The 25,252-nt window shown below is 37.7% G+C and overlaps 1 protein-coding gene and 1 long non-coding RNA gene across 3 annotated transcripts in view; both read right to left on the bottom strand.

Moving 5' to 3' along the window:
- Positions 1 to 1,276: 1,276 nt before the first annotated feature.
- Positions 1,277 to 13,906, bottom strand: LOC107751982 (uncharacterized). 2 transcript variants are annotated; one of them, XR_001641322.1, is made up of 4 exons: positions 13,769 to 13,906; positions 9,470 to 9,578; positions 6,630 to 6,661; positions 1,277 to 3,867 (listed from the first exon to the last, which is right to left on the bottom strand). It is a non-coding gene; the product is annotated as an uncharacterized LOC107751982 (long non-coding RNA). The 2 variants fall into 2 exon arrangements; XR_001641323.1 differs by lacking the exon at positions 9,470 to 9,578.
- An 8-nt stretch (positions 13,907 to 13,914) lies between these two features.
- Positions 13,915 to 25,252, bottom strand: part of LOC107752059 (phospholipid-transporting ATPase 11C-like) — a 66,710-nt gene continuing 55,372 nt past the window's right edge. Inside the window, exons 6-25 of the mRNA XM_016567909.1 lie at positions 23,981 to 24,109; positions 23,544 to 23,632; positions 22,172 to 22,222; positions 21,739 to 21,803; positions 21,566 to 21,647; positions 20,867 to 21,017; positions 20,394 to 20,591; positions 19,240 to 19,410; positions 18,079 to 18,266; positions 17,926 to 17,997; positions 17,702 to 17,775; positions 17,097 to 17,200; positions 16,720 to 16,901; positions 16,373 to 16,639; positions 15,603 to 15,780; positions 15,394 to 15,496; positions 14,834 to 14,979; positions 14,669 to 14,728; positions 13,962 to 14,099; positions 13,915 to 13,926 (exon numbers count right to left, since the gene is read on the bottom strand). Coding sequence (XP_016423395.1) covers positions 13,915 to 13,926; positions 13,962 to 14,099; positions 14,669 to 14,728; positions 14,834 to 14,979; positions 15,394 to 15,496; positions 15,603 to 15,780; positions 16,373 to 16,639; positions 16,720 to 16,901; positions 17,097 to 17,200; positions 17,702 to 17,775; positions 17,926 to 17,997; positions 18,079 to 18,266; positions 19,240 to 19,410; positions 20,394 to 20,591; positions 20,867 to 21,017; positions 21,566 to 21,647; positions 21,739 to 21,803; positions 22,172 to 22,222; positions 23,544 to 23,632; positions 23,981 to 24,109 — 2,460 coding nt within the window. The remainder of the gene's footprint in view (positions 13,927 to 13,961; positions 14,100 to 14,668; positions 14,729 to 14,833; positions 14,980 to 15,393; positions 15,497 to 15,602; positions 15,781 to 16,372; positions 16,640 to 16,719; positions 16,902 to 17,096; positions 17,201 to 17,701; positions 17,776 to 17,925; positions 17,998 to 18,078; positions 18,267 to 19,239; positions 19,411 to 20,393; positions 20,592 to 20,866; positions 21,018 to 21,565; positions 21,648 to 21,738; positions 21,804 to 22,171; positions 22,223 to 23,543; positions 23,633 to 23,980; positions 24,110 to 25,252) is intronic.

Raw genomic sequence — 25,252 nt, forward strand, 5'->3', positions numbered from 1 at the left:
AAAAACTGAAATCGCATCATATGACCCCTTTAAACTTTCACTGCTGTAAAGATCCCTGCAAGCTGTATTACACACATTCTCACCCTTACTCGCTCTTACAAACACACACACACACACACACACACACACACAGGCAGCCTGTTCTGAATATCACTATTGACACTAAAACAATTTTTTCTTCCTAGACTAAGGAGTTTCATTGTTCAGAATACAGAAAAGTATGACGCGTGGGAAAACTGCACAAAGACAGCTACATGAATAAGAAGCATTGTTGTCAAAGAACACACTGTTTATGCTTCTACAACTGCATCTTATGTCCATGAGACACTGCTGGTTTGAAATAGCATATGGCATTACAGTCTGTATTCATTACACACATCCTCTGCAGTTGTTGGACAGAGTCAGAGAGACTAACTTTAACATCTGAAGACAAATAAAGGACAATACCAGGAAAATACCATGAGCAAGATCTTCATCAATTTTGCTTACGTGTTATTATTATTTAAACTGGGGGTCAAACATTTGGAATAATTAAGATAAGTCTTCAGTGTCACATGATCCTTCAGAAATTATTGTAGATTTTATGTAGCTTTTCATATCTTACTATTATCAATTTTGAAAAAGAAAGAAAAGAAAAACATTCATTTAAAATAGAAATCGTTGTAACATTATAAATGTCTTTACTGTCACTTTTGATCAATTTAATGCAAACCTTTCAATGGTAGTGTATCACGGTTTCCACAAAAATATTAAGCAGCACAACTGTTTTCAACATTGATAATAATAAGAAATGCTTCTTGAGAAGCAAATCAGCATATTAGAATGATTTCTGAAGGATCATGTGACACTGAAGACTGGAGCAATGATGCTGAAAATTCAGCTTGGCATAAGAAATAAACTACATTTTAAAATGTATTCAAATAGAAAAGTTATTCTACACTGTAAAAATATTTCACAATATTAGTTTTTATTGTACCAGTGCAGGTATTGTTTTTGTTATTATGAACTTCAACTTTTATTCATGAACATCATGATTTTAAGTAGACATGTATGAACGCATATCTTTATTATTAAGATAAAGGTATATATATGCACACTTAATTCATGCACAAAATAATAAATAACAAATTTTTTGACCATTTTGTCCATTCACAAATTCATTTTTAAACATACAAATATTATGATGCTGTTTTAGTTACTCTGAAGTCCTATAAAGTGCATGTATAACATTTCTACATGAATTACCAAAAAATATAAAACTTCACACAAATGTCTTCTTTCAAAACAGCTTTTATTAAAGAAAATGTTTTGAAACAGACTGGTCTTGAGAGGTACATTCAGATCATCTGGAGCCTGAGGGACATGATGGAGGAAGCAGGGCTGACCGTGCTAGCGCCTGATTCAATTCACAGCAACACACCACAGCCCTGCCTCACGCTCCACAATCAGGCCGCCTTTCTCAGCCTTTTTTTGTTTTGTTTTTTGGACGTTTTCTTTTTCTTACAAAAATTGGCTCAAAAAGTTTCATTAAAAATACAATCAAATATTTATATATATTCAGGCAACATGAGAATCCAAGAATTATTATAAGCTTTGAAAATAGCATCTCTGAAGTAATTTAAAGGTCTGTTTGGAAATTTCAAATATTGCAAGCAAGTTCTGTTTTCCCCTCCCAAACTGAGCTGAACAAACACATGGATGTGTCTTCATCTTGGTGTGAGTGTGTATGTGCTCACCAGGGTTCAGTCCAGTGGTGGCATTAGTAGTCACACATGCATCGAGAAAAACAAAATCGTGCTCACATTGGGCTAATGTTCACAATGAAACATCATACTAACTGGCCTCACCCGTCTAGCTGAAAGCAAATGTAAATAAAGCTCTGATATATTTTCTCTGGGAAGCTAATTCAAGATGTAATCAGAAATTAAAAGAAGGCCTGGCGGTTACGCGGGGCTGTGATACAGCTGGATTAAGCCCGGCCCAAGACTGGGAGCTGAGCTTAAGATGCTTAGCATCATGACACAGTCAGAGGTCTAGCACACACCACTTTCCCTTGGATAATACACACACACACACACACACACACTTGAAAATAGTTGAAGCAGGAATGTGGCATCTTTCCTATGGCATTGTTTTAGGAGAAACATAATCAAGAAATTTGCCCGATTACAGAACATGCCAGGCAGTGGCCCATTTTGGGCTACAAGCAGAAAGAAGAATGGAATAGATCATTCGTATTAAAGGGACACAGAGATTTCAGCTGCATTCACACCATATATTAAGGAAGGATCTATAGGACTGATCTCTGACCAGAGAAATAGACCAGAGCTGCTGGTTTACAGGGTCTGTATATAGAAACCCAATCTGTTCAACAGCGGATTGCACAGGCAAAAATAAAAAATAAAATAAAATAATACTAAATAAATAAAATAAAAAAATCAGTTGGCACAAGCTGATAATGATTAACAAGTTAAGAAGAGAAAGAAATACCTCTGACAAAAATACAACATTTGTAAGAATAATTACAAGGAACAATAAATATGTCAAATAGAATCACATAGTCAAGAACAAAATAATTCAATTATAATCTAAAAAGTGACTGAAATTATGGCACGTAGAAATGGAATGTATTTAGAAGTGAAAAAAAGTAGAATGAAGATTGCCCTCCAAACCACTAGAGGGCACACATGAGTTCAATATGCATCGGACCCAAAGCTCTTATTTCACCAATCTAAGCTCCACCGCTTATAAGTGATTTAATCAGTAACCTCAAAAGTGAAATGTATGCATGTGGACGTGAAAGTGTGTTTTTGAGCACTGGCCTGGTATATAAAGCTGACACATTCAATATATGTGTCATTAATGGCTCAACATTGAATAGATGCTTAACTCGGACTCACTCTGAAATATGCAATTAACTCTGCATCGAGAACCAATCCTAATGTGTGCCGTAACCATGGATAATCTATCTTCAAGGAAAAACTGAAGACAGCCGGTCGTCCGTTTTAATGGAATCTCTCTTCTTTTTTTTTTGGCATCAAGCAACATTTTCCACACTTTTCACTAGTACAATTTGTAACTCAACTGTAAACTGATCCCCGTTTCAACAAAGAGTAACATTGAAAGACTGTGACAGTACATTATAAGAAATATCTGAAGAAAATCTGTAATTGATTTTCGATTTCTCACACACACGGACACATATGGAGTTGTTGGGCTCCGTGGGATATCCCAGAACTCCATGTGGTCGAACAAACAGCAAATTGTTGAAAGGCAGCTTTTATACCCATAGGGTCAGGGCCCGCAGTGCAGCATCTTAGAGAGAGCTCACATTTAGGAATCTTGAACAGCTACATATCACAAAACTCTAATCTACGATTTGGGATTGTGATCACAGCTGGTAACCGATCACAAAAGGAGCCAACTGTCTGCCTACAAAGTAAAGAAAATCAGAGAGTATGAAAAGTGGCATTTATGGGACTTTTTTTGGGGCGATCAGGAAAGACAACCAATAAGGAGGAACCAGGTGGAGCAGGGATGTTGGCACATTCTGTAGCAGTCGAGCGCTACTGACGATTTTGCCAGTGACACATTCATCCCGGTAGGGTTGAATATGGGAGTTTGGCAGTAGGACAGGGCAGAAAACAGTTTTTGTGGAATCGTGCTGAGATGGAAGGCTTTAAGATAAGCTGTAACAGTAAAGCAGTTTAAGTTCCATTGTCATGATTCATTTAAACAGGCAAGAGGAAGCGCAGCGACCCCGGCAGATGTGAGGGGCCCATCAGTAGTCTTAACCAAAGGCTGTCTGTGCCCATCACAGTGGCGCTCCTTCAGATGCTTGTAGGAGAGAGGTGTGACCGCAGCCATCTGTGGTGCACAAAAAAACATCACCACACAAAACACTTTAGCACACATGTAAAAATGTATTTAACAGTGGAATAGGAAAGATATGATTAGCAACAGTGTTTTAAGTGCATCTCTTAATTGATTGATTCATCAAAAATAACCAAACCAAACACATAAACCTAGATCATTCTGTACACAACACCAACCCTAAACCAAATCAAACTCATATGCACCAAAGAACCATCCTAATCAGAGGAGGATCTGGTTGCCAGGAATGATTCGCACATATTATTAGACCAAATAAACGCTGATGTGAATCTTGGTTTAAGGAATGTTCTGGAATTAAAACAAGTATTCATTGTCACAGTTGCTGTTGATTACTGGACATGAACTGGCAAAATGGGCTTTTAACAAAACTTGGATGTCTATGCAGCAGAAAGGCAAAACATTTTCTGAAAACGGTGCTACATGACTATAGAAAACAGAAAAAAAGGGCTGTGATGTTCCATTTTGCCAAAAACTTCAACACCCATAATTGTCACCACTCGTCTATTGATCCAAATGTCCATGGGCGGGAAAACAAAAATGCAAAAGTTCAATCTGTAATTTTAATGAAAGCCCTGGACCTGTCAAAAACGTGTCACTTTGAATCATTTGGCAGACGTTTGCTGACAAATAAACAGGAATATCTGGTAACAAGGAAAAAAAGATTGCACATTGTTCATTAACATATACTACTGACATTGTAACAATACAAAGCTAGTTGAAAATCTGTGAACTTATCCTTTAATTTGGACTAGTCTTTATTTAAAGGGGTCATATGATGCTGCTAAAAAGAACATTATTTTGTGTATTTGGTGTAATGAAATGTGTTTATGCGGTTTAAAGTGAAAAAAACACATTATTTTCCACATACTGTACATTATTGTTTCTCCTCTATGCCCCGCCTTCTGAAACGCGTCGATTTTTACAAAACTAATCGGTCTGAAAAGCGAGGTGTGCTCTGATTAGCCAGCTATCCAGTGCGTTGTGATTGGCCAAATACCTCAAGCGTGAGACGGAAATGTTACGCCCCTCACCATACTGTGTTGATGCCATGTCCCGGCCGGAGCAACGACACAAAAACATGAAAACCCATTACAAACGAGGCATTTGTTGCATCCAGTGGGGACATAAATGACCCCTTTAAAAGAGAATTTTTTTTTTTTTTTTTAAATGTCAAATGGCAACACTTTATAATAATTTTTATTAATAAATCATTAACAAACATATAATGCTTAACAGATCACATAGCTAGAAATATGAGATAATGTGCCTGTTAATGTTTACTAATGAACTTATTAAACATTACCTGAAGATTAACAGATTATTATTTAAAGGGGTCATATGATGCGATTTCAAGTTTTCCTTTCTCTTTGGAGTGTTACAAGCTGATTGTGCATAGATAAGATCCCTGAAGTTGCAAAGACTAAAGTCTCAAACCCAAAGAGATATTCTTTATAAAAGTTAAGAGTCAACCACACTGGATGCAACAAATGCCTCGTTTATAATGGGTTTTAATGTTTTTGTCTCTTCGCTCCGGCCGGGACACGGCATCACAGTATGGTAGGGGCGTAACATTTCCGTCACACGCTTGAGGTATTCGGCCAATCATAACGCACTGGATAGCTGGCCAATCAGAGCACACCTCGCTTTTCAGACCGATGAGCTTTGTAAAAATCGACCGTTTCAGAAAGGCGGGGCATAGAGGAGAAACAATAATGTCATTAAACTTTCAATTCATATGATCATGCACTTTTTAAGTCTACAAATGATTTTAACAAATTATACAATGATTAAAAGCTTATAAATGTCATTAAACTTCAGTTCATTTTACCTAATGCTATTTTTTTACATGTTTATAAACGTTTACTAATCATTTAGTACCTTTATGGGAATTTGACTTTTAGCTACTGTAACAACATTTGTGTTAAAGGTGGTTAGTTAAGATTAGCTAAAAACACACATTATAATTTGGGTGCAAAACGTTTTTATTGACTCGACACTTACATTATGTTTCTACTGTATATCATTAAACAGGATATTCCTCAAATCAAACAGGAGAAAACAAATCCGTTTTTCCAAGAAAATACTTGTTCATTTAAACAATGTAATATAAACGATTGAACCGTGTTCCCTTACAGTAATCAAATTGACCCCTTAACCAACCCGTAAACCTACCCATACCACCAAACCTGGCCCTAACCTTACCCGTATCACACCTCAACAGCAGCAAAAGTGTTGTGCATTAACAAAAGCTTTTAATAATTGTATAACAGCTGTTATAATCATTTGCAGAAGTACATGATTATATGCACTGAAAGTTTAATGACGTTTGTAAGCGTATTAATTTACATTAAAAATGATCTGTTAAACTTTAGGTAATGTTTGTTAATTACTTATTAATAAAAGTTATTGTAAAGTGTCACCAATTCAATTTATAATTATAAAAATGTATAAACACAAACAAACTATTTAATATAAACAATAATAATAATAAAAATAAAAACGTTTACAAAAGCATTAGCAACTACCAATGGAGGTCTATAATTTTAATCTTCCATACAAAATTGATTATTTGTGTTTTAATGTAGGTCAATTTGTCCAATTAAATGTCTGATGTACTTCTGGTTATGCATTACTGATGTAATTCCTATGGGTGAATCTGTCGGTAAATGCAGATGTTGACGGATTAACATGTGTTGAACCCAGAACATTCCTTTAAATCATATTGAGCAGTTTACCTGTATGTGTCAGTCGAGGAATCCTCTGACAGCTGAGAAGAACAGAAGAGCAAGTTTAATGCTGGTGAGTACCTCCTATCTACAGCCGCACCAATAACGTATTACAACCATCACAAATTGACCCCAAAAGCTTTAGGAACAGCTACACATGCAAAACTAGCATAGCAGCATGCAGAATGCAAAGCATTAATGCAGGGGAACAATCACTGGAGCCGAAATATTGTCATACAAAGGTTAGACAGCCGTTAGAGGAGCTGAACGACTTTCACTGTCACAAAAAATAAAGATAAATAAATAAATAAAAATATTCCAAATTACAAGCAGAACAACTACCACACCAAACAAAATACCCACCACAACAAATGACACAGTGAGACCAACGTGACGCGGTTTCAACCAACTCACAAACTCATGTTGTCATTCACACACAAATTAAACTATGGATGAGATTAACCAGAACAACATGACAGAGGACTGGTTTAGTCAGTTAATAAGGACCCAATCACAGGTTAGTTGAGGAGCACATGCATGGCATAATGAGGGGTGGAGCTTCGCTTGGCAGGCTGAAAGGATCATTTAATATTCACCAATTCATTATTTTGTTTTTCCATTCCTTACAGTCAACAGTACAGCATTGCGGTTTATTATTTTAGTACTTAATTTTCTATATTTCTGCGTAAATATGACCCAAAACATTATCAGATTTTTGCACAAGTCCTGAAAGTAGACAAAGAGAACCCAGTAAAAAAATTAAGCAAAAATATATACTTTGTCATTTATTTATTGGGGAAAATGCTCCTGTGAGTGGCAAAAGTATGTGAATCTTTGCTTTCAGTATCTGATGTGACTCCTTTTTGCAGCAATAACTGCAGCTAAACGTTTATTGTAACTGCTGATCAGTCCTGCACAACATCTTGTAGGAATTTTAGCCCATTCCTCAATACAGAACCACTTCAACTCTGTGATGTTGGTGGGTTTCATTCTATGAACTGCTTGCTTCAGGTCCAGGATTAAGGTCCAGACTTTGACTCAGTCATTCCAAAACATTAACTTTGTTCTTCTTTAACCATTCTTTGGTAAAACGATTTGTGTGCTTGGGGTCGTTGTCTTGCTGCATGACCCACTTTCTCTTGAGATTCAGTGATGGCAAGCCATCCTGGACCAGATGCAGCAAAACAGGCCCAAACCATGATACTACCACCACCATGTTTCACAGATGGGATAAGGTTCTTATGCTGGAATGCAGTGCGTTCTTTTCTCCAAACATAACGCTTCTCATTTAAACCAAAAAGTTCTATTTTGGTCTCATCCATCTACAAAACATTTCTCCAATAGCACTCTGGCTTGTCCATATGATCTTAAGCAAACTGCAGACGGGCAGCAATATTCTCTTTGGAGAGGATTGGCTTTCTCCTTGCAACTCTGCCATGCACACCATGGTTGCTCAGTGTTCTCCTGATGGTGGACTCATGAACATTAACATTAGCCAATGTGAGAAAGGCCTTTAGTTGCTTAGAAGTTACCCTGGGTTCCTTTGCAACCTTGCGGACTACTACACGTCTTGAGTGTTCTCTGTTGGTTGATCTCTGTTGGTCAACCACTCCTGGGGAGGGTAACAGTGGTCTTGAATTTCCTCCATTTGTACACAATGTGTCCGACTGTGGATTTGTGGAGCCCAAACACTTTAGAGATGGCTTTGTAACATTTTCTAGCCTGACGAGCAACAGCAACTCTTTTTCTGAGGTCCTCAGAGATCTCCTTTGGAAGTACCATGACACACTTCCACAAACATTATCAAATTTTGATAGATCCCTTCTCTCTAAATAAAACAGGGCAGGCACTGACACCTGATAATCATCCCACTATTGAAAACACCTCTGAACAGATGGACTCTAATTTCACATTAAAATTAACAGCTAATCCTAGAGATTCACATATGTTTGCCACTCATAGATAGGTAATTTTGGATTATTTTCCTGAATAAATATAAATGACAAAATACTTTTGTCTCATTTGTTTAATTGGGTTCTCTGTCAACTTTCAGGACTTGTGCAGAAATCTGATTGTTTTGGGTCATATTTATGCAAAAATATAGAAAATTCTAAAGGGTTCACAAACTTTCAAGCAGCACTGTGTGTATATATATTATATATATATATATATATATATATATAAATTTTTGAGTATAGGCCCTTTCTGATATAGTGCAACAGCAGGATTCTCAAAGTAAAAATCCCATTAAAAATCTCCATAGAGAAAACATAACATTAAACTTTTCAAGACAGATGTGTCATTGAAAAATAGGGCCGTTTTTCTTTCAGGCTTGTGGAAGCTAGCTAAGTAGCGCGAGCTAGCTACCTAACTATTTAACACTAGTTAAAATCCTAGTAGGGGTTTTGCAGCATAAAAAAAACAGTAGTAATGTTTTCTGATATAAAAACATACAAAAATGGCAAAGACTAAATACACGGTCTATTTGTATGTCTTTGCTTAAAATCAAATGTTGTAGCTGTAATGTTGTGAAAGCACAGAATTTTAAACCTCTATGGAGAAAATCAATAGTAAAATATTTCTGCAACACCAACCACTGAAAAAGTGGGAGGCTGACTTTTTCATAAATACGTCAAAGACTAAATGTCTTTTCAGCCAACCGATGTGAGTTCATCCTGAGGTAGGGAGAATTTCCACAGCAGAATTCAGAGGAAATTAAAATCATCCCACAGAGGGGGCCGACTGAACCCTAGAGGAGGAACTGCACCGACTAGGAGGCAAATCCCCTGTGGATGACTAGGGTCAGGCACTCAATTGGGGCTCTGACTGGAAAGTCTGGGGTCTTGTACCTGTTCACATGACAGAATTTGACTCGTCTGAAAAGGTTCTCAAGAGCAGGGGTCTGGCTGAAGACTGAGAGGATTGGTTGCCCCCAACATTTGACTGACTCTGCTTTTTCTGAAAGGGTGGGAGTGGGGGTGAAAGACACTTAGGACAGGATGGATCACACACACACACACACACAAAACTGCAATACAGTACATCCTCCTTCAAAAAGAACACAAAACACTGTGAAGGACAATTACAATTATGAGATTTCATATTTGAGGGCACATGTTTATGTATGTTTTTAATTTCCATATAGATTATCCTTCATGGTAGAAATGATAATGGCCATTTTTTCAAACATGATCCTGCTCAGTTGTACTAGATTCTGAATATGACCACACAAAAAAGTCAGCTAACACTCAAACAATATAAACCCACGAAGACCAGGGCCCTTATTTATCAACAGTGCGTAGAAAAGGTTCTATATTTTGTCCTACGAATTAAATTTAGAATGTGCCTAAGTACAAGAAAATCCGTATTTATCATACGTGCGCACGCAGTTCTTACGCACATGAGTAAGCAATCATTGTTGATAAATCCCACATGTGCGTAAGTAACATGCTCGTTCACGGTCATTTGCATTCGGAAACGTCTCCAATGAACCATATATGGTGACAACACCTCCCTTTATAAATCACATGAATGTATGAGCCCTCACCGAACTCATGGCAAAGAAAGCGGTACTGACAGAGAAGCCATTCTGTGCTCTCACTCTCAGCGCGGTCTTTGAAAACTCATTGTTTGCCAAGTCTTCCAATAACGCAAGATAAGCCATTGCACTGAGACAAACATTTGTCACAGCTGTGTTTTACAGAGTTTGACACCAATTACGCAAATTGTCTGTTTAAAACCAGACAAATTATAAATTGAGTGTTTTATAATTAAAGGAAACACAGGACATATGTGGATTGCTTAATGCATACTGTGACACTCTTAAATGCTTTTTATGTGTAGTGTCGCTATTCTACCACTAGATTCTCTGCGTAAGCATGCTCAGAGGTGTGCTTATATTTACACACATTTCTACGTACAAGTACAAGTTGGTAGATCCCACACTTTGCGTGAAACTGTTCTTACGCACTCATTACGCACACATCTGTGCGTATGCACTGTTGATAAATGAGGCCCCAGTACACTTACGAGTTTGACACTCAAAGCTATTCCCTAGTTCTGTATTTGGGGCTTAATTTAAAATTATAAAGAAAAAAAAAAATAATAATAATGATTAATCACATTATGAACTATTTGTTTAATCAGGAAAATATGATAATTACTATATTGTCTTTTAAATTCCATAATTTATTTATCAAAGCTAAAAATTGTCCAAATTAAAAATGTCCCTTTCTTTGTTTTTTGCAATTGCCAGTTCTAACAAGACTAACACTCTCTCTCACATACACACAAAATCTCATTCGGAATCGACCAGCACTAATGCACCTAGAAAGTCACAGTGGTTTGGGTGAGGAGCGGTGTAGGCTGGGCCGAGCATGCATGCAGGAAATCCCGTATGTTTGTGTGCCACGTTCTCCTGGCTGGGCATGCAGAGACAGCAGGCACCGGGAACAGGCAGCTGAAGGAATCCCCATCATACCCTGCAGCCCTTACAGACACACATTGAGGACCAACCCCCACCACCACAGCTCAACTCTTGGGGACAATTCTTGCGCAACACCTCAAGACAAACACCAAATAAAAAAAAAAAGCCACTGTGGTACACATTTTGACTGACAATCCAAACCCAGCACCCGTGACAAACACATTTGTATCAGGGCACAACGAGGGAGCAGAGACAAACAGGTGGAGAGACAGCAGGCAGGAAACTGAAGATACAGACAGGCAACCCAAAGGAGGAGGGACAGTGAGACAAAAAGCAGAAAAGGAGCAGGCAGAGAGACCTCAGTCACTCCAGGAAAAGCTGTGAGTGCTAGCCGTCTGCGACAGCATGAAGATAGTGGATGTCCCAGAGGAAGGAAGCCGTCGTTTCATCTACAGCACAGCACACAGGCGAGCAAGAGACCAAAGGTAAATTAAAGAAAGTTCAAGGGTAAGAAAAAGTGGGAATAAAGTTAATGGAGTAGAGATAGAGAAACAAGAGTAAATATTAAGTAGAACCCTCAGTATGTTGTTTGATTTAGCAGAAAGTTGACCAGCATGAATGATTGACTAGCCCAGTCAATTCTTTGAGTTATAAACAAACCAACTTTTCTAGTGGAAATTACTTGGCACACAAATCACATTAGATATTTATGGTCTACAGAATAAATATTAAACTATCAGGAATTAAAATAAAAAAACACTACAATACACTAATGTTGAAAAGTTTGGGGCTGGTAAGATTTATGTTTTTGAAAAAATAAATTATGCATTTCATTGATCAAAAATACACTTTAAAAACAGCAATACTGTGAAACGTTAAAAAAAAATTCTATTTTTATATATTTTAAAATGTAATTTATTCCTGTGATGCAACGCTGAATTTTCAGCATCATTACTCCAGTCTTCAGTGTCACATGATCCTTCAGAAATCATTCTAATATGCTGATTTGCTGCTCAAGAAACACTTATTATTATTATAAATATTGAAAAAGTTGTGTTGCTTAATATTTTTAAGAAAACCATCATTATTTTATTTTTTTCAAAATTCTTGGATGAAGATAAAGTCCTAAGAACAGCAGTTATTTAAAATATAAATGTTATAACATTTTACATGTATTTACAGTTACATTTGATCCATTTAATATTTTGATGAATAAAAGTATTAATTCCTTTGGAGAAAAAAAAACAAAAACGTATTGACCCCAAACTTTGAACAGTAGTGTAGGACTGACCGTAAATTCTGAATTAATCAGATGCACTTGTATCTGTAGTAAAATGAAAATTAACACACACCTATGACCACGTTCTAAATTAAAGCATATAGTTGTTAAATTTTCACTGATTTTCAACGACAGCTGAAAACAGGACTAAGTTCAGCAGAGCTTGAGTTTATGCAAATAAGGAGTGACAGAGCTACACTCACTTTCAGCCTTTTTTCAAGCTTGTTGTTAAGTCATTATTAAAAATTTTTTTTTTGTTCAGTCTTTTTAGGTACCTGTAATACAAATTGTGATATAACCTCAACACACAAGGTACCATTTTACATGTTACAAGTTACATTGGTCAATAAAGGCCATGTTTCCCATCTAATGGAGTTCATTAGGCTATAAATTATACATTTAATTTGAACGTTTACAACTGAAGGAATATTATAATTACTAGATCAAGTAATTAAGACATGACCATACATTCCATTTTCTCCCCATTGGTGGTTTTAATTGGCATGCGGGCATTCTTGGAAGGGCTGCATCACCTACCTGTGAGGAGGCAGGGGGCAGATTAACGCTGTATGCTCATTTCTGGCCTGAAAGGCTGCTTAACTAGTGTCACTAACAGAGACTGCCTACAGCGTTTGCTCACTTCCTCTGAATAATTCAAATGAATGGAAGGTCTAATCATTGTTTATTGATTCTAACTGTGTTACATGTTAACTGGTTGGGTAGCCACTCACAGCAGCAGAGGGTGATGGAAGTATTTGTGCTTGACTAATGGAATAAAGGGCATTTCAATCAGAGCGATACATAGGACAAAAAGCTTCAGAGGTCAAGGAGAGGACATCGAAGAAGAGTAATCGTAACAATTAGACTGATTGACTTCCTGTCTGTTTGACCAATCACAACAATCCAAACCATTCAGTGCCTTAAAACAAGGCAAGATTTCTGTTAGGAAAAAAGTCAATGGAGTAATTCATGACAGTCAGGGGGAAGTAAAGAAAATAGATGCTGGAGAAGTGACAGAGTATAAGAAAAAAAAAATGTTAAGGTCTTAAAAGGTAAAAAAAAAAAAAAGAGCAAATATGGATATACCAAAGGCAGGGAGTTAATGCTGGGTTCAAAGAAAATGTGACTCTGTGTCCCAACCATGTGTGACGTGATAAAGCAACAAGTGATAAAAGCTTTCGCTCTTTCACGTAAATCACAGTTTTAGTGCAAACCAGCCACTAAGAGACATTTTCCAGACATTTCCTGCTTCACATAACTGTACAACTTCAAATATCTTGTAATTGGCTGTGACTGCGTCACGTCACACCTGGTTAGGACATGGTGTAAGATGAAAGAAGAACAGAAGAGTAGGTAAATCAGGGAGAATATCAGAAAATAGGATGGATATGGTAGAAAGGAAGAATTCAAAGAGAGCAGAGGAAAAGGGAGGGAGAAGTATACCTGTCGTGAATGGGGGCCTCTGGGCTTGCGAAGGACCACCAAAAGGATCTCTGGCAGCAGACTGAGGAGGATGAGGATGATGATAACCAGCCAGGCAGACACTGAACTCAGCATGGTGGCAAACACAAAGAACAAACGCTGTTGCTTCAGAAACAGGACTGTACAAGTTAAATAAGCAGAAGAGCTGCAGTGCAGACTGGTACCTGTAGAGGGCGGCGTTGTCCAGCAGAATCTCCATGGATATGTGCTGTTCCAGCAGGCTGTAGGCCAGAATGGGCATGGAGGTGAAGCAGATGTTGTACATCGTCAGATAGGCTGCGTCGTACAGGGGCTGGGAAGGGGAACGAGGGGAAGGACGGGGCACCGGGGAGGTTAATACCATGTTAAGGAGATCACACAAATGCACACAACATAGAGAGGGAAACTCTTGACTGTGTGGCCACATGCAATGGACACTTGCTTGATATATATACACAAAACACATGCTGGAAAATGTGAAGTCGAGACCCAATTACAGGGAATCACAGAGACTTTGTGAGACTCACAGTGATTTTTAATCCTTTTTTTATATATATATTTTTTTTCAGATAGCAAAAGCAGAAGTGACAGGACTCTACTAGAGAAGAAAGAAAGAGACTGGACACAACGCAAGCCAGATTTGAACCCCTATCTTGAGTTTGTTGAGCACCAGGGCAAAATCTGTGCACACACTAACCACTACACCATAGCTCTGACTAATTTAATTTTTGTATTAGTTTGTGCTTGTTATATATATATCTCAGATGAAAGAAGGGCAGAGAGAGAGAGAAATTCAGAGGAAAATTTCAAAGGAAAGAGCAGAGGAGAGGGACCTGCTGGGACGTAGTCTTCTAAAAGGCCCTTTATTTGTACATACTGTACCTGCTGAGAGTATCCACAGAAAAACTGGTACAGGAACTGCGGTAAGATGAAGCAAAGATTCTGCAGGAGAGGATAAGAAAACGTCTAAAACTTCAAAAGGATTTACTAAAACAACTACATTTATATTTACAGACTGAAACACGGTCCACTGAATGCCTAACATACCTTATAAAAGAAGTACTGGACGAGATGCGCAATGCGCACATAGTAGAGATGCCCATGAGCTAGCAAAAGCTTCTTTAAGTGCTTGAGTTTAGGAATGGCGTAGTCACTGTTCCTCACAGCTTGACGGCCCTCCTTACCTTTAATACCTGAACACACAATACCAACGTCAACACTCCATCGTGGAAAAAATGCTGAGCAAGATATGTTCACCTTAATCATCAAAAATAGAGTAAAAACAGTAATATTGTGAAATATTACAATTTTAAACAACTGTTTTCTATTTTAATATATTTTAAAATGTAATTTATTCCTGTGATGCAAAGCTGAATGTTCAGCATCATTATTATGATTATTAGATATACAGAAATTTCAAAAGAACAGCATTTATTTGACATTTTTTGTAATATTATAAATGTCTTTACTATTACTTTTGATCAATTTAATGTGTCCTTGCTGAATAAAAGTATCAATTTCATTAAAAAAATCTTGACCACAAACTTTAATAGTAATAATAGTAATAGTTTTAATAGTAGTGTACATGATATATGACGAGGTTTTACCAATGCCCACGTGTGCCTCAAGGATCATGCTAACATCATTTGCCCCGTCGCCAATAGAGAGAGTGATTGGGGAACCTTTGGAGTTCTTCACCATCTTCACTATCTAAATTGGATAAAAGAGAATTTTAGCCAACTAACTGATAAAGTATAAGTGCATGTTATTATAGGCACCATAAAGAGCCGCCAAAGTGCCGGTCTGCAGGCGTGACCTGAGCTTTCTGCAGGGGGGCCATGCGGCAGCAGAGCACAGCAGTGCAGTTCTGGCAGATCTGCAGAAAGAGGCTCTTGTACTGACTGGCATCCGCATCACGCAGTGGGTTCATCACTAATGACAACGTCGCCCCATCTATGATGAAGCCGTAATCCTGATTTGCAGTAGACCAGCTCCTGTAGGACATAAATGACACTAAATTAGAGGTCATTAAATATACTGCACAACTGTACCCGAGATGTACCGATATTACAATTCTGGCCAATACGATAAACCGACACTTATTTTCATGTTACAACCGATAACTGATAAATGGTTGATATTAAAACTATACAATTTTGCCTAAATAAATGAAAAATAAAACACTAAAAATTAAAATCTACAAGTAAATTAATACATGACTTTTATATAGGAGTATAAAAATAACAATTAAAAAATATAATTTAAAGTATAAAAATTGATATTGATTTTGAGATCAAAAGATTTGCTAAAGATTACAATAAATAGTAATTAAAGTATTAATTATTTAATTAGTTATTACATTTGTTTTTTAAGATTAACTTAGAACGTTAGGTGATGCAAAGTTAATTTAAAATGTAAAAAAGGGGAAATAAGCATAAACAATTAAAAATTCAATATTGACAAATATTTAATTTCAGCTAATACTGATAAATGAAGAGGAAGAAGAAGAAGAAGTCTGTGTAGTCTTATTATATTTCTAAACTGTTCCAAACATTTACTACAAAGCCAGTAGGTCAAGGGTCTGACCTGGTGACCCCAGCTTTGACAGGCGGGGCGTCCTGCACTGCTTTTCTATGGTACTCCTGTAGCAACTCATAAAGTTTCTCATCACGCTTTAACCTCGCATCCTCCAGTGTCCGCACAGTCAGTTCCAGTAGCTCTGTACCCCGCTGGAACAGACGACAGGCATAGCAGGTAGACTTGGCCGTCTCCATTTTGTCCCCCGTCAGCACCCAAACCTTCATCCCAGCGCCCTGTAAGGCCTCCATTGTCTCTGCTGCCTCCTCCTGAAGTCTGGTACACACGATGTTAAGTTATTCAGAATATTCCTCTGAGAAAACAACATGGCGTAAATGCCAATTTGGGTTACCAACCGGTCCTCCACAGCGGTCGCTCCAATCAAACTCATGCCCGTCTCCACCTGGTTATACATAGCCATGAGTTTCTCCTCTCTATCCTGGAGAGCCAGTCTAGCCTCCCTCAGCCCAGTGTCTGCCATAGCATATTCCTCAGCACTCAGCTGCTTATAGGCCACACACAGTGTACGGTAACCCTCCTGGTGAGCGGAAACATGCGATTAGGCCAGAATTTACTGACCTTTTCAATATTTAATGTCTCTACAGGACATCTCCTCTCAACACAGAGATATAATGAATGAGGTTTATGCTTTATTCCAGTCTAGAAGTCAAAATGGTCATATCATCCTTTGAAACGCTGCAAGACCTTATCATGCTGAAATCTATTGTAGTACCGTTGCATTTCGCTCAACATGCATGCGAATCCTGTCCACCTCCTCTGGTCTGACTCTTGGGAAGATGGAAGAATCAGCTCCCTTACAGAAAAGCAACGTCTCCCCTACATAAACAGTAGTGGAGGTGAGAGACATTCAGAGTCATCATCTGCAGAACACACAACCTCAATGCAAAGATGCTCAGGCGGGTTGCTAAGTGGCTGCTGTGTTCTCAGTGGTTACTGACTGTTAGTATAAATTATTCAATTTTTTACTTGGCAACCATTCATTCTGAAGTGAAAAACATGTAGCATTTTAACCAAGAGACATGACCAAAAACAAAAATACAAAATATTATTGTGTCAAAATGAAATAAATTCAAATAAGAATTTAAAAAAAATCGAATCTGTACTTGGGTCCCTGCTTCAATGCAAACCTATGACATTTTCATCACTTTATCCACCAGGTCTCATGCTAAAAAGGTCATCCCTCCTCACATGGTTTGTGTTGTGATTCATGTCACCAGGAGAAATGATGCACGTGTTATTTGTATATTCAAATCTATAACCCTAAGTATGAGCAATAGCAAAAGCCATAGCAAGCACCACTAATGATCTCCAGCTCACCTGATTTGGTCTGCACAATGACGCTCATTCTCCGCCTAACTGGGTCAAAGTTTAGGACATGGAGCAGCTTGTACCTGAAAAGTTAGATAAATCTTATGTATAACCTTAACTGCCATACAACTAATTTTATATAACTTAAAAGCATCTAGGGGTGCAAGTAATAATGCAGCATATTAGCAATATCACTGTTCAACAAGTCTCTAATTTCAAGGGTCATAACTCACTCCTCTATATCATTTTGCCTGTTCTTTATCTTCATGCTCTTGCTCTCCAGACCAAGGAAGGTGAAGCCGTATCTGAACAGGAGAGAAGTTATGCCAGTAAGTGACAGCAAGGGTTATTATCAGACCAAAAAAAGAAACATATCATTATCTTACTTCATGGCTCCTTTCACCAGTGCGATCTCATCAGGAGAGGATGCGATGAAGCCTCTTTCCTCCTCCGGCTGGGGCAGCAGCAACCCATCAATCCCATCAACTTGGTCCGCGAGTACTTCCGATCCAGCCTCCTTCACCTGCACCGTGTGACACAGACACAAGGCCCGCAGGAACAACTCCTCTTTCTCCTGATAGATAGAAATAAAGAGGCATACAAAATGACACATGCTAGTATGCACACATCCATATTTGTGAGAATGACTGTTGTTTATCGAAAAAAAAAAAATGAAATAAAATAAAATAAAAATATTAGATGAAAACTATTAAACTAAATGAAAATTAGAAATGTTTTGCAACTTAAATTTCAAATTTTTTTTAGGATGAAATACTTAAATTACTAAAACTAAAATAACAAAAAATAAATAATAAATATAAATATAAAATGAAAATGACAAAAACAACAAAATTGCTCACTTTAAAATTGAAATGACAACTTAAATATAATAAAAACTTATTCAAAATTTTAATAAAGACTATAATAGTATAAAAAATAAATACAATTTAAAAATAAAAAAAATAAAAAATGTAACTTTAAATGAAGCTCAATTGAGAAATACTTGAAGATTACACCATTGTTTTAATTCAATTTGTTAATATTTATAATGTAATAACATTATATCATTTATTATAATATAATTACGGTATATATTTATAATATAATATCTTTTTTATATAAAGGTAGTTAGTACAATACCATATTTGTTTATCAAATCTGGTAGATATCAGTGAAATTTCGCTGGTATTAGTATTGATTACTAACATTTTGGTATTATGACAACCCTAGTATACAGATAATGTGCACTACACAGTGACAAGGGCCCTCACAAAAGAAGTGCTCTCAAAGGACTGCCCGTTTATGATGAATATGACTGTGTTAAAAAAAAGGAGTTAATACCCATAACTTTAGTCTTTCATAGCCTGCCAACACAAACATTAGAAGTTTACTGCCTTTGTGTTTACATCGCAGCCTCAGAGGATTTATAATTCAAGAGGTCTGCAGTCAGTTTACATATTGAGGTGTACACATCCAACAACACAATCCGTAAATGTAAAATCAATCCCATCTGAGGTCCTAGGGGTCTCAGAATGAGTGTAACTCACCCATCCAGCCTTCTGCTGCAGTTTATTCACAGGCCCGTCCGTCACAGTGAAACCGTCCAGCTCGCTCTGGGTGTCTCTGTATCTGTACTGGAAGCCATCTATACAGCATTCGATGAACTCCATGTTGTTCTGGGTCAGCGTGCCAGTCTTGTCTGTAAACACATATTCCACCTGCAGGGCGCAGACAAATGTTGACCTTAACGACTATAATCCCAGGTAATAAAGCACGTTCCCAAATTAACAGAGTCCGACGATAAGGACGGACTATTAATTTGCGACAAAACCAGTTAGCTTGCATAAATCAGTTTAACGAAGCATGGCCTGTAATTTAGAGTAATCATCTGCATAACCAGCCAAGGGTGATCTATGACCTCACTGCCCATGGAAGAGCCAGGGACAGCTCAGCTTATGTTCATGTCATGGTTGACTTCTGAAATCATTTGACCATTCGGAATGAAACACATTTTATTCTACATATGAATACAAACAGCTAAAGAGTCATATTTGAGCTGAGGTTTGAACAAATGGCTCTTTTCCACTGCATGATACGGCTCGTTACGGCTCAGTACAGCTCACTTTTTGGGGGTTTTCCATTGTGTACAGTACCCTAGTACCTGGTACTTTTTTAGTACCACCTCGGTTGAGGTTCCAAGCGAGCCGTACTGATACTAAAATGTGACTTGTAAACGCTGCAGATCACTAATTGGTCAGAGAATCGTCACTACCAGCGTCATTGGATTTGCGACACGAGACACCAAACCCGCTAGAAAAAAAAATAGTCAGCAACAGCCACCACAGTATTATTTGTTCGCACAACTTTTTTAAACGACCGTTGCATGCATTCTTGAAAAAAGAAATGGCTGTATAGTGGTCAGTAGATGAGGTGCAGACGTTCCTCTCGTTGGTAGCCGAGGAGCAGATCCAGCAAGAGCTCTTGTGTTGAGTGAGAGCTTCGTTTGTTTGTGTCGCGTTTACGATAATGTCACAGCAGTAGAGGCGGCGCAACTATAACGATAAGTCTATAATCCCACCCACTTTTGAAACGGTACTAAACTGCAGTGGAAAAGCAAACCAAGCCAAAGTAAAGCGAGCCGAGCCGAGTCGTGCCGGGCCTAGTCGTACCACGCAGTGGAGAAGCGCCAAAAGTGTCTAACCTGGCCAAGTTCCTCATTGAGGTCTGAAGTGTTGACAAGCGCGCCTTCTTGGATCTCCGGGTCAAAGAAGTCTTTATCCCAAGTGATAAAGAAAGAGCCCAGGAATTTCTGCATCTCCACAGTTACATACATGGACACGGGGATTATAAAGTTGAAGAGGACCATGAAGGAGAGGAAGTCTGTAAACATCTTCAAATACTGAAACAAAGACAGAACACCTGCATTCAGTCTCTTCAAAGACACAATATCATGGCTGCAACAGCAAAGAAACAGAGGTTAAGCATAAACCTAATCCCTAATTATGATTTATTAAGTGTGATCTGTGTAAGAGCTGACCACAGCCACCGGAGACCAGATTAACTCATAATTTATATTAATTGCATTAAGAATGACTGATGATATAGAGGGAGTTGCTAATTGATTCATGTAATCATGTTTGAATCGGTCAGATGTGAAATCCACAGACTACTCACCATATTAGAGTCTTTCTCCTTCTGGGTTTTCTGGTTGTACCAGGGCTCATCCTGACCTTCTTTGCTCTGCCATACATACTTTAGTGTAGTACACACAACAGCTTTACTGATGAGGATACATAGATACACCAACAGAAAGGCATTGATGGATCTGCAAAGGAGAGAAAACATACACGTGATCATATACACTTAATCATGTTAAGTACATATAAAACCATATAAACACACCAAAATAAGAAAACTTTAAGTACACAACAACACTAAAGTTTATATGATTCACTTATTATTATTATTGTTACACTTTATTTTTATTTTAATAATTATTTTACTATTTAATTTTTTTTGTATTATGTATAGTTTGTCAATATTATTATAGGGGATAAATAAATAAATAAATAAATAATACCTCCACATAAAGATAATTATTATAGATTATTATATATTAGTTATATGAACTTTGGTAGACATTAATCATTTAATTGAATTGTGATTAATAACATCTTGATTTATTCGATTTGATATTAATTCAGGAATATTAATGTGGAGATACAATAATTTTACATCCACCAAAAAACAGATCAATCTTGTTATTTGCAATCAATATCGGATCGTTCAAATGAACGTTGCTACTAATCCAAAAATCAATATTTCAACCTGATTGCACACTAGGGTATATTGCGGCTCTCGTCACTGGCTTACTTTTCAACAGCTGATCGTTTCTGAGATTTGCCCTGGTAGTTGAGTGCCATCTTCGTCTCCATGCCTGTGTATACTGCGACACCTTTAAAAGGAAAAGCAATTTAGAGTGATTCAGGTGAATATAATTCCTCGCCATCAAAAACTTCCTCTAATTAAAAGGTGTCACGGCCTACCATAAATCTTCTTGGTGTTTTTCAATGTAGCACCTTTTAGAAGAAGGTTCTCTGGGCCTAAAGATCTACATTAAACCATAAAAACAAACAATTATGTCAATAAAGACACATCCTGGCATCCAAACCCACATTAAAGTGGCTCCTAATGAGCAGCATTGCTGGGAATATGTAGGCCGGTTTGGCCTGGCCCGCTCTCGTGAAGGACACGGTGTAGAACCTCAGAAAAAACATTTCAAACAGCCCAGTGACAAATGGAAGAGTGTGCAGGGCTTGAGAAGCTGCCAGGCCGGCTTTACTTTAATGCTGCTATGGCATTACGGGTCGATGGAATAATGATCAGAGGCTAATGCAATGGGAAAAGACAGAGCTGAAGTGACTAGGAGGTACCGTGGGATATAGTGGGCCCATGGGAATGGACCAAAGACGGTCTCACCTTACTGCTGGCTCCTGCTCCAGCTTGTAAATGTGCATTCGACCCACAAACCTGCAATAGAGCAAACAAGCCCCAGTCAAGCATGTACACGCTCATATATGTTTTCTCAACCACAAACCCATACGGAAAAAAAGGTCGAATGAATGCACAGACGTCCCATGAATGTAATCAGAGTACTTGATGAGGTCAACCTGAAAACATTCAGCAGAGGCAACGAACTGATGCACATGCATTAGTGTTTCATTCATTTTATAGAGACTCCTTCCCCATTAAAGAGGCTTGATGATAATATCTGTATTCCAGTACAGTACTCTATGTAAATGAGCCTTGTACGAAATGAACCAATTACAAGGAAGATGCTCATTGGTGATGACCCAACAGTCTGGCATATTGGCAAAAGCCCTTTGAAGCTTTTTCTTTTTTATAGACTGAATTATAGCAGGCAACATCTGGTGCTCTAGAAATCAGAAATGCAAATGTTCTTCTGCCTAAAGAGGCTTTAACGAGATGTGCTTAGCAATAGGGGGCGCTGGTGAGTTAAACGGCTATTACAGTTGGAGTCCATCTCTCTCTAAACTTGCAAATTGTGTTTGTTTCAAGGTCTGTTTGTTCTTATACTACAACAGAAAAGGCAGATTGTGTCTGACTTTTCCATGGAATCACACCATTAGCTAGGGCTGTCGCGATAACCTCAATATCGCAATACCGCGCTATTAACGAGCAAACCGCAGAGGAATGCAAGAACCGCAGCAACCGCGATTTTTGCGTGTTTTCTTTTTTCGTAAGGTTATGCCCTTCTCGTTTTACACTTCATGCATGTGGACTGAATATTAAACAAGTTAGTAATGATAACATAATGTGTACCATGCTGATTTGTACAGAGGCTCCGTAGATTTGCACTTAACAAGCCTAAACAGACAGTGAATGAGAGAAAGATCGAATGAGCGCGTGCGATTACTTGCGTCTGTAAAATGATTTCAACAGCGTGTTTCATTACGTCTCTTTGAATGAATGAATCAGCGTTTTTGAACGTGTAATTGAATGACAGTCCCTTTCCACCACCTTGTGGCGCAACATTGTAACTGCACTGACTGACAGTCCGTCTAGAATGCGCGCAGGTGGAAATATCAATAGAAAGTCTCTTGATAACGCGCTATTGAGCCACCCAAAATTGCCACAAGGGAAATTCCCTCACCGCAACAGCCCTACCATTAGGCTGCTGATCCGAAATCAAACAACCTACAGAGACGAGATCAACGGAGCTGAAACTGGACTCAACATATTCAAGAACGATCGCAGTGCCTCTCGTTTCATCATGAGGCAGCGAAAGGGATTTCGGATAAGTGTGTGTTTGTGTTAGAGGAGTTTGTACTTGTAGAGGTCAGGCTGGGGTTGTTCACACTCAATGGTGGCAGTAAGAGCCTGCAGGTCCTTCTCAGTGTCTGGCACCGTGTAGTGTGTCTGCAGGAAAGACAGGCAAATTAGTATTCCAGGTCATGTTGTACACACAAATACAGATGGGTGGAAGTGGGAGAAAGATGAGGAACAGAAGGATGATTATGACAAGATCTGGGCCACCTATTTAAAGAGTTTGGCTAAAGGAGAGTAAAAGAATGATATATGAATCCATATCTCATATTCTGTTTATACTTGAACAGAAATCACACCAGATGATTCTTATTTAAAAGTGCAAGGAAAGCAAAGATGATAGTATAACATCTATATTATATCAAGAACATTATATTTGTGGTTACAAACAGAAAGACAGCAGAAATTATATAAGATTGAGTGAGAGGTGCATAAGCTCACTTTGTGGTTGGATTCTCCATCCAAGCTGGCTGTGGTGACAAAACAAGTGCCGTCTTCTCGACTGGACTGCAACAGAATCAGGTCACAGGGAAAGGTCTCGTCCTCCACCACTTCAACCACATCACCCACCTGACCAGAAACACATTGATATTAACACACGACTCCGTCTTACACACGACCATAGATCAGTGCTTCTCAATTGCTGGGTCGCAGGTCTATTCAGATTCAAAATACAGTGCTAAGTGCAAAAATGTTAATATAAATATATAATTTTTAAGGTAAATATAATGAAAAAACTAAAAAAGAAGAAGTTACATCCACATGAGTCTCTTGTTTTCAACAACTTCTGTTTTTACAAAATTGGCACTTTTTTCTTTAAATTGTCATATTAAGTTAATAATGAGCCTATGTAGTTATTGGTAATATTAATTAAAATTGAATTTTTTGATTATAAAAGACATCGACATACAAATAACAATTTTGGGATCATGTTGGATCACCACTTGATGATTAATCTGGGGCTGCAGACTATACGTAATATTAGTGATATTTTAAAATACTATTTTAATGAATATTTCTGATCTTGACGTGTAAGAGAGTCTTAATATGTGAGAGTGTTTGGGTATGCGATCGTTAACTGTAATAACATCTACTGTAATATAAGGGAATATACAGTGAAAATACATGCTCATCAAAGCTGCATTCATTTGATCAAAAATACAGTAAAAACAGTAATATTGTGAAATATTACAATTTAAAATAACTTTTGAAAAAATATTTTAAAATGTAATTCCTGTGATGGCAAAGCTAAATGTTCAGCATCATCTCCAGTCTTCAGTGTCACATGATCCTTCAGAAATCACTCTAACATGCTGATTTGCTGCTCAATAAACATTTTTTTTAAATTATTATCATCAATGTTTAAAGCAGGTGTGCTGCTTAATATTTTTTGTGGAAAGAGTGATACATTTTTTCAGGATTCTTTAATAAATAGAAAGTTCAAGGGAACAGCATTTATTTAAAATTTAAATTTTTAATCAGATTAATCACACCCTTTTTCTGTGATTAATTGCGATTAATCGCACACTTCATGAAATTACCTTACATTTTAGAGAAGTCAAGTTGCATAACCGAACAGGACCACATGGAGATGCCAAAAAATCCCTAAACCAACCGGCTGCTGGCTGCATATATCTACTACAGTACACAGATCCATTCCGTATAACTAAACACAGCAACATAAACATGACAAATCAAAACATTATCGCGAAT

The sequence above is a fragment of the Sinocyclocheilus rhinocerous genome, unplaced genomic scaffold, assembly GCF_001515625.1.
Source record: "Sinocyclocheilus rhinocerous isolate Xijiao unplaced genomic scaffold, SAMN03320098_v1.1 scaffold662, whole genome shotgun sequence".
Classification (NCBI taxonomy): Eukaryota; Metazoa; Chordata; class Actinopteri; order Cypriniformes; family Cyprinidae; genus Sinocyclocheilus; species Sinocyclocheilus rhinocerous.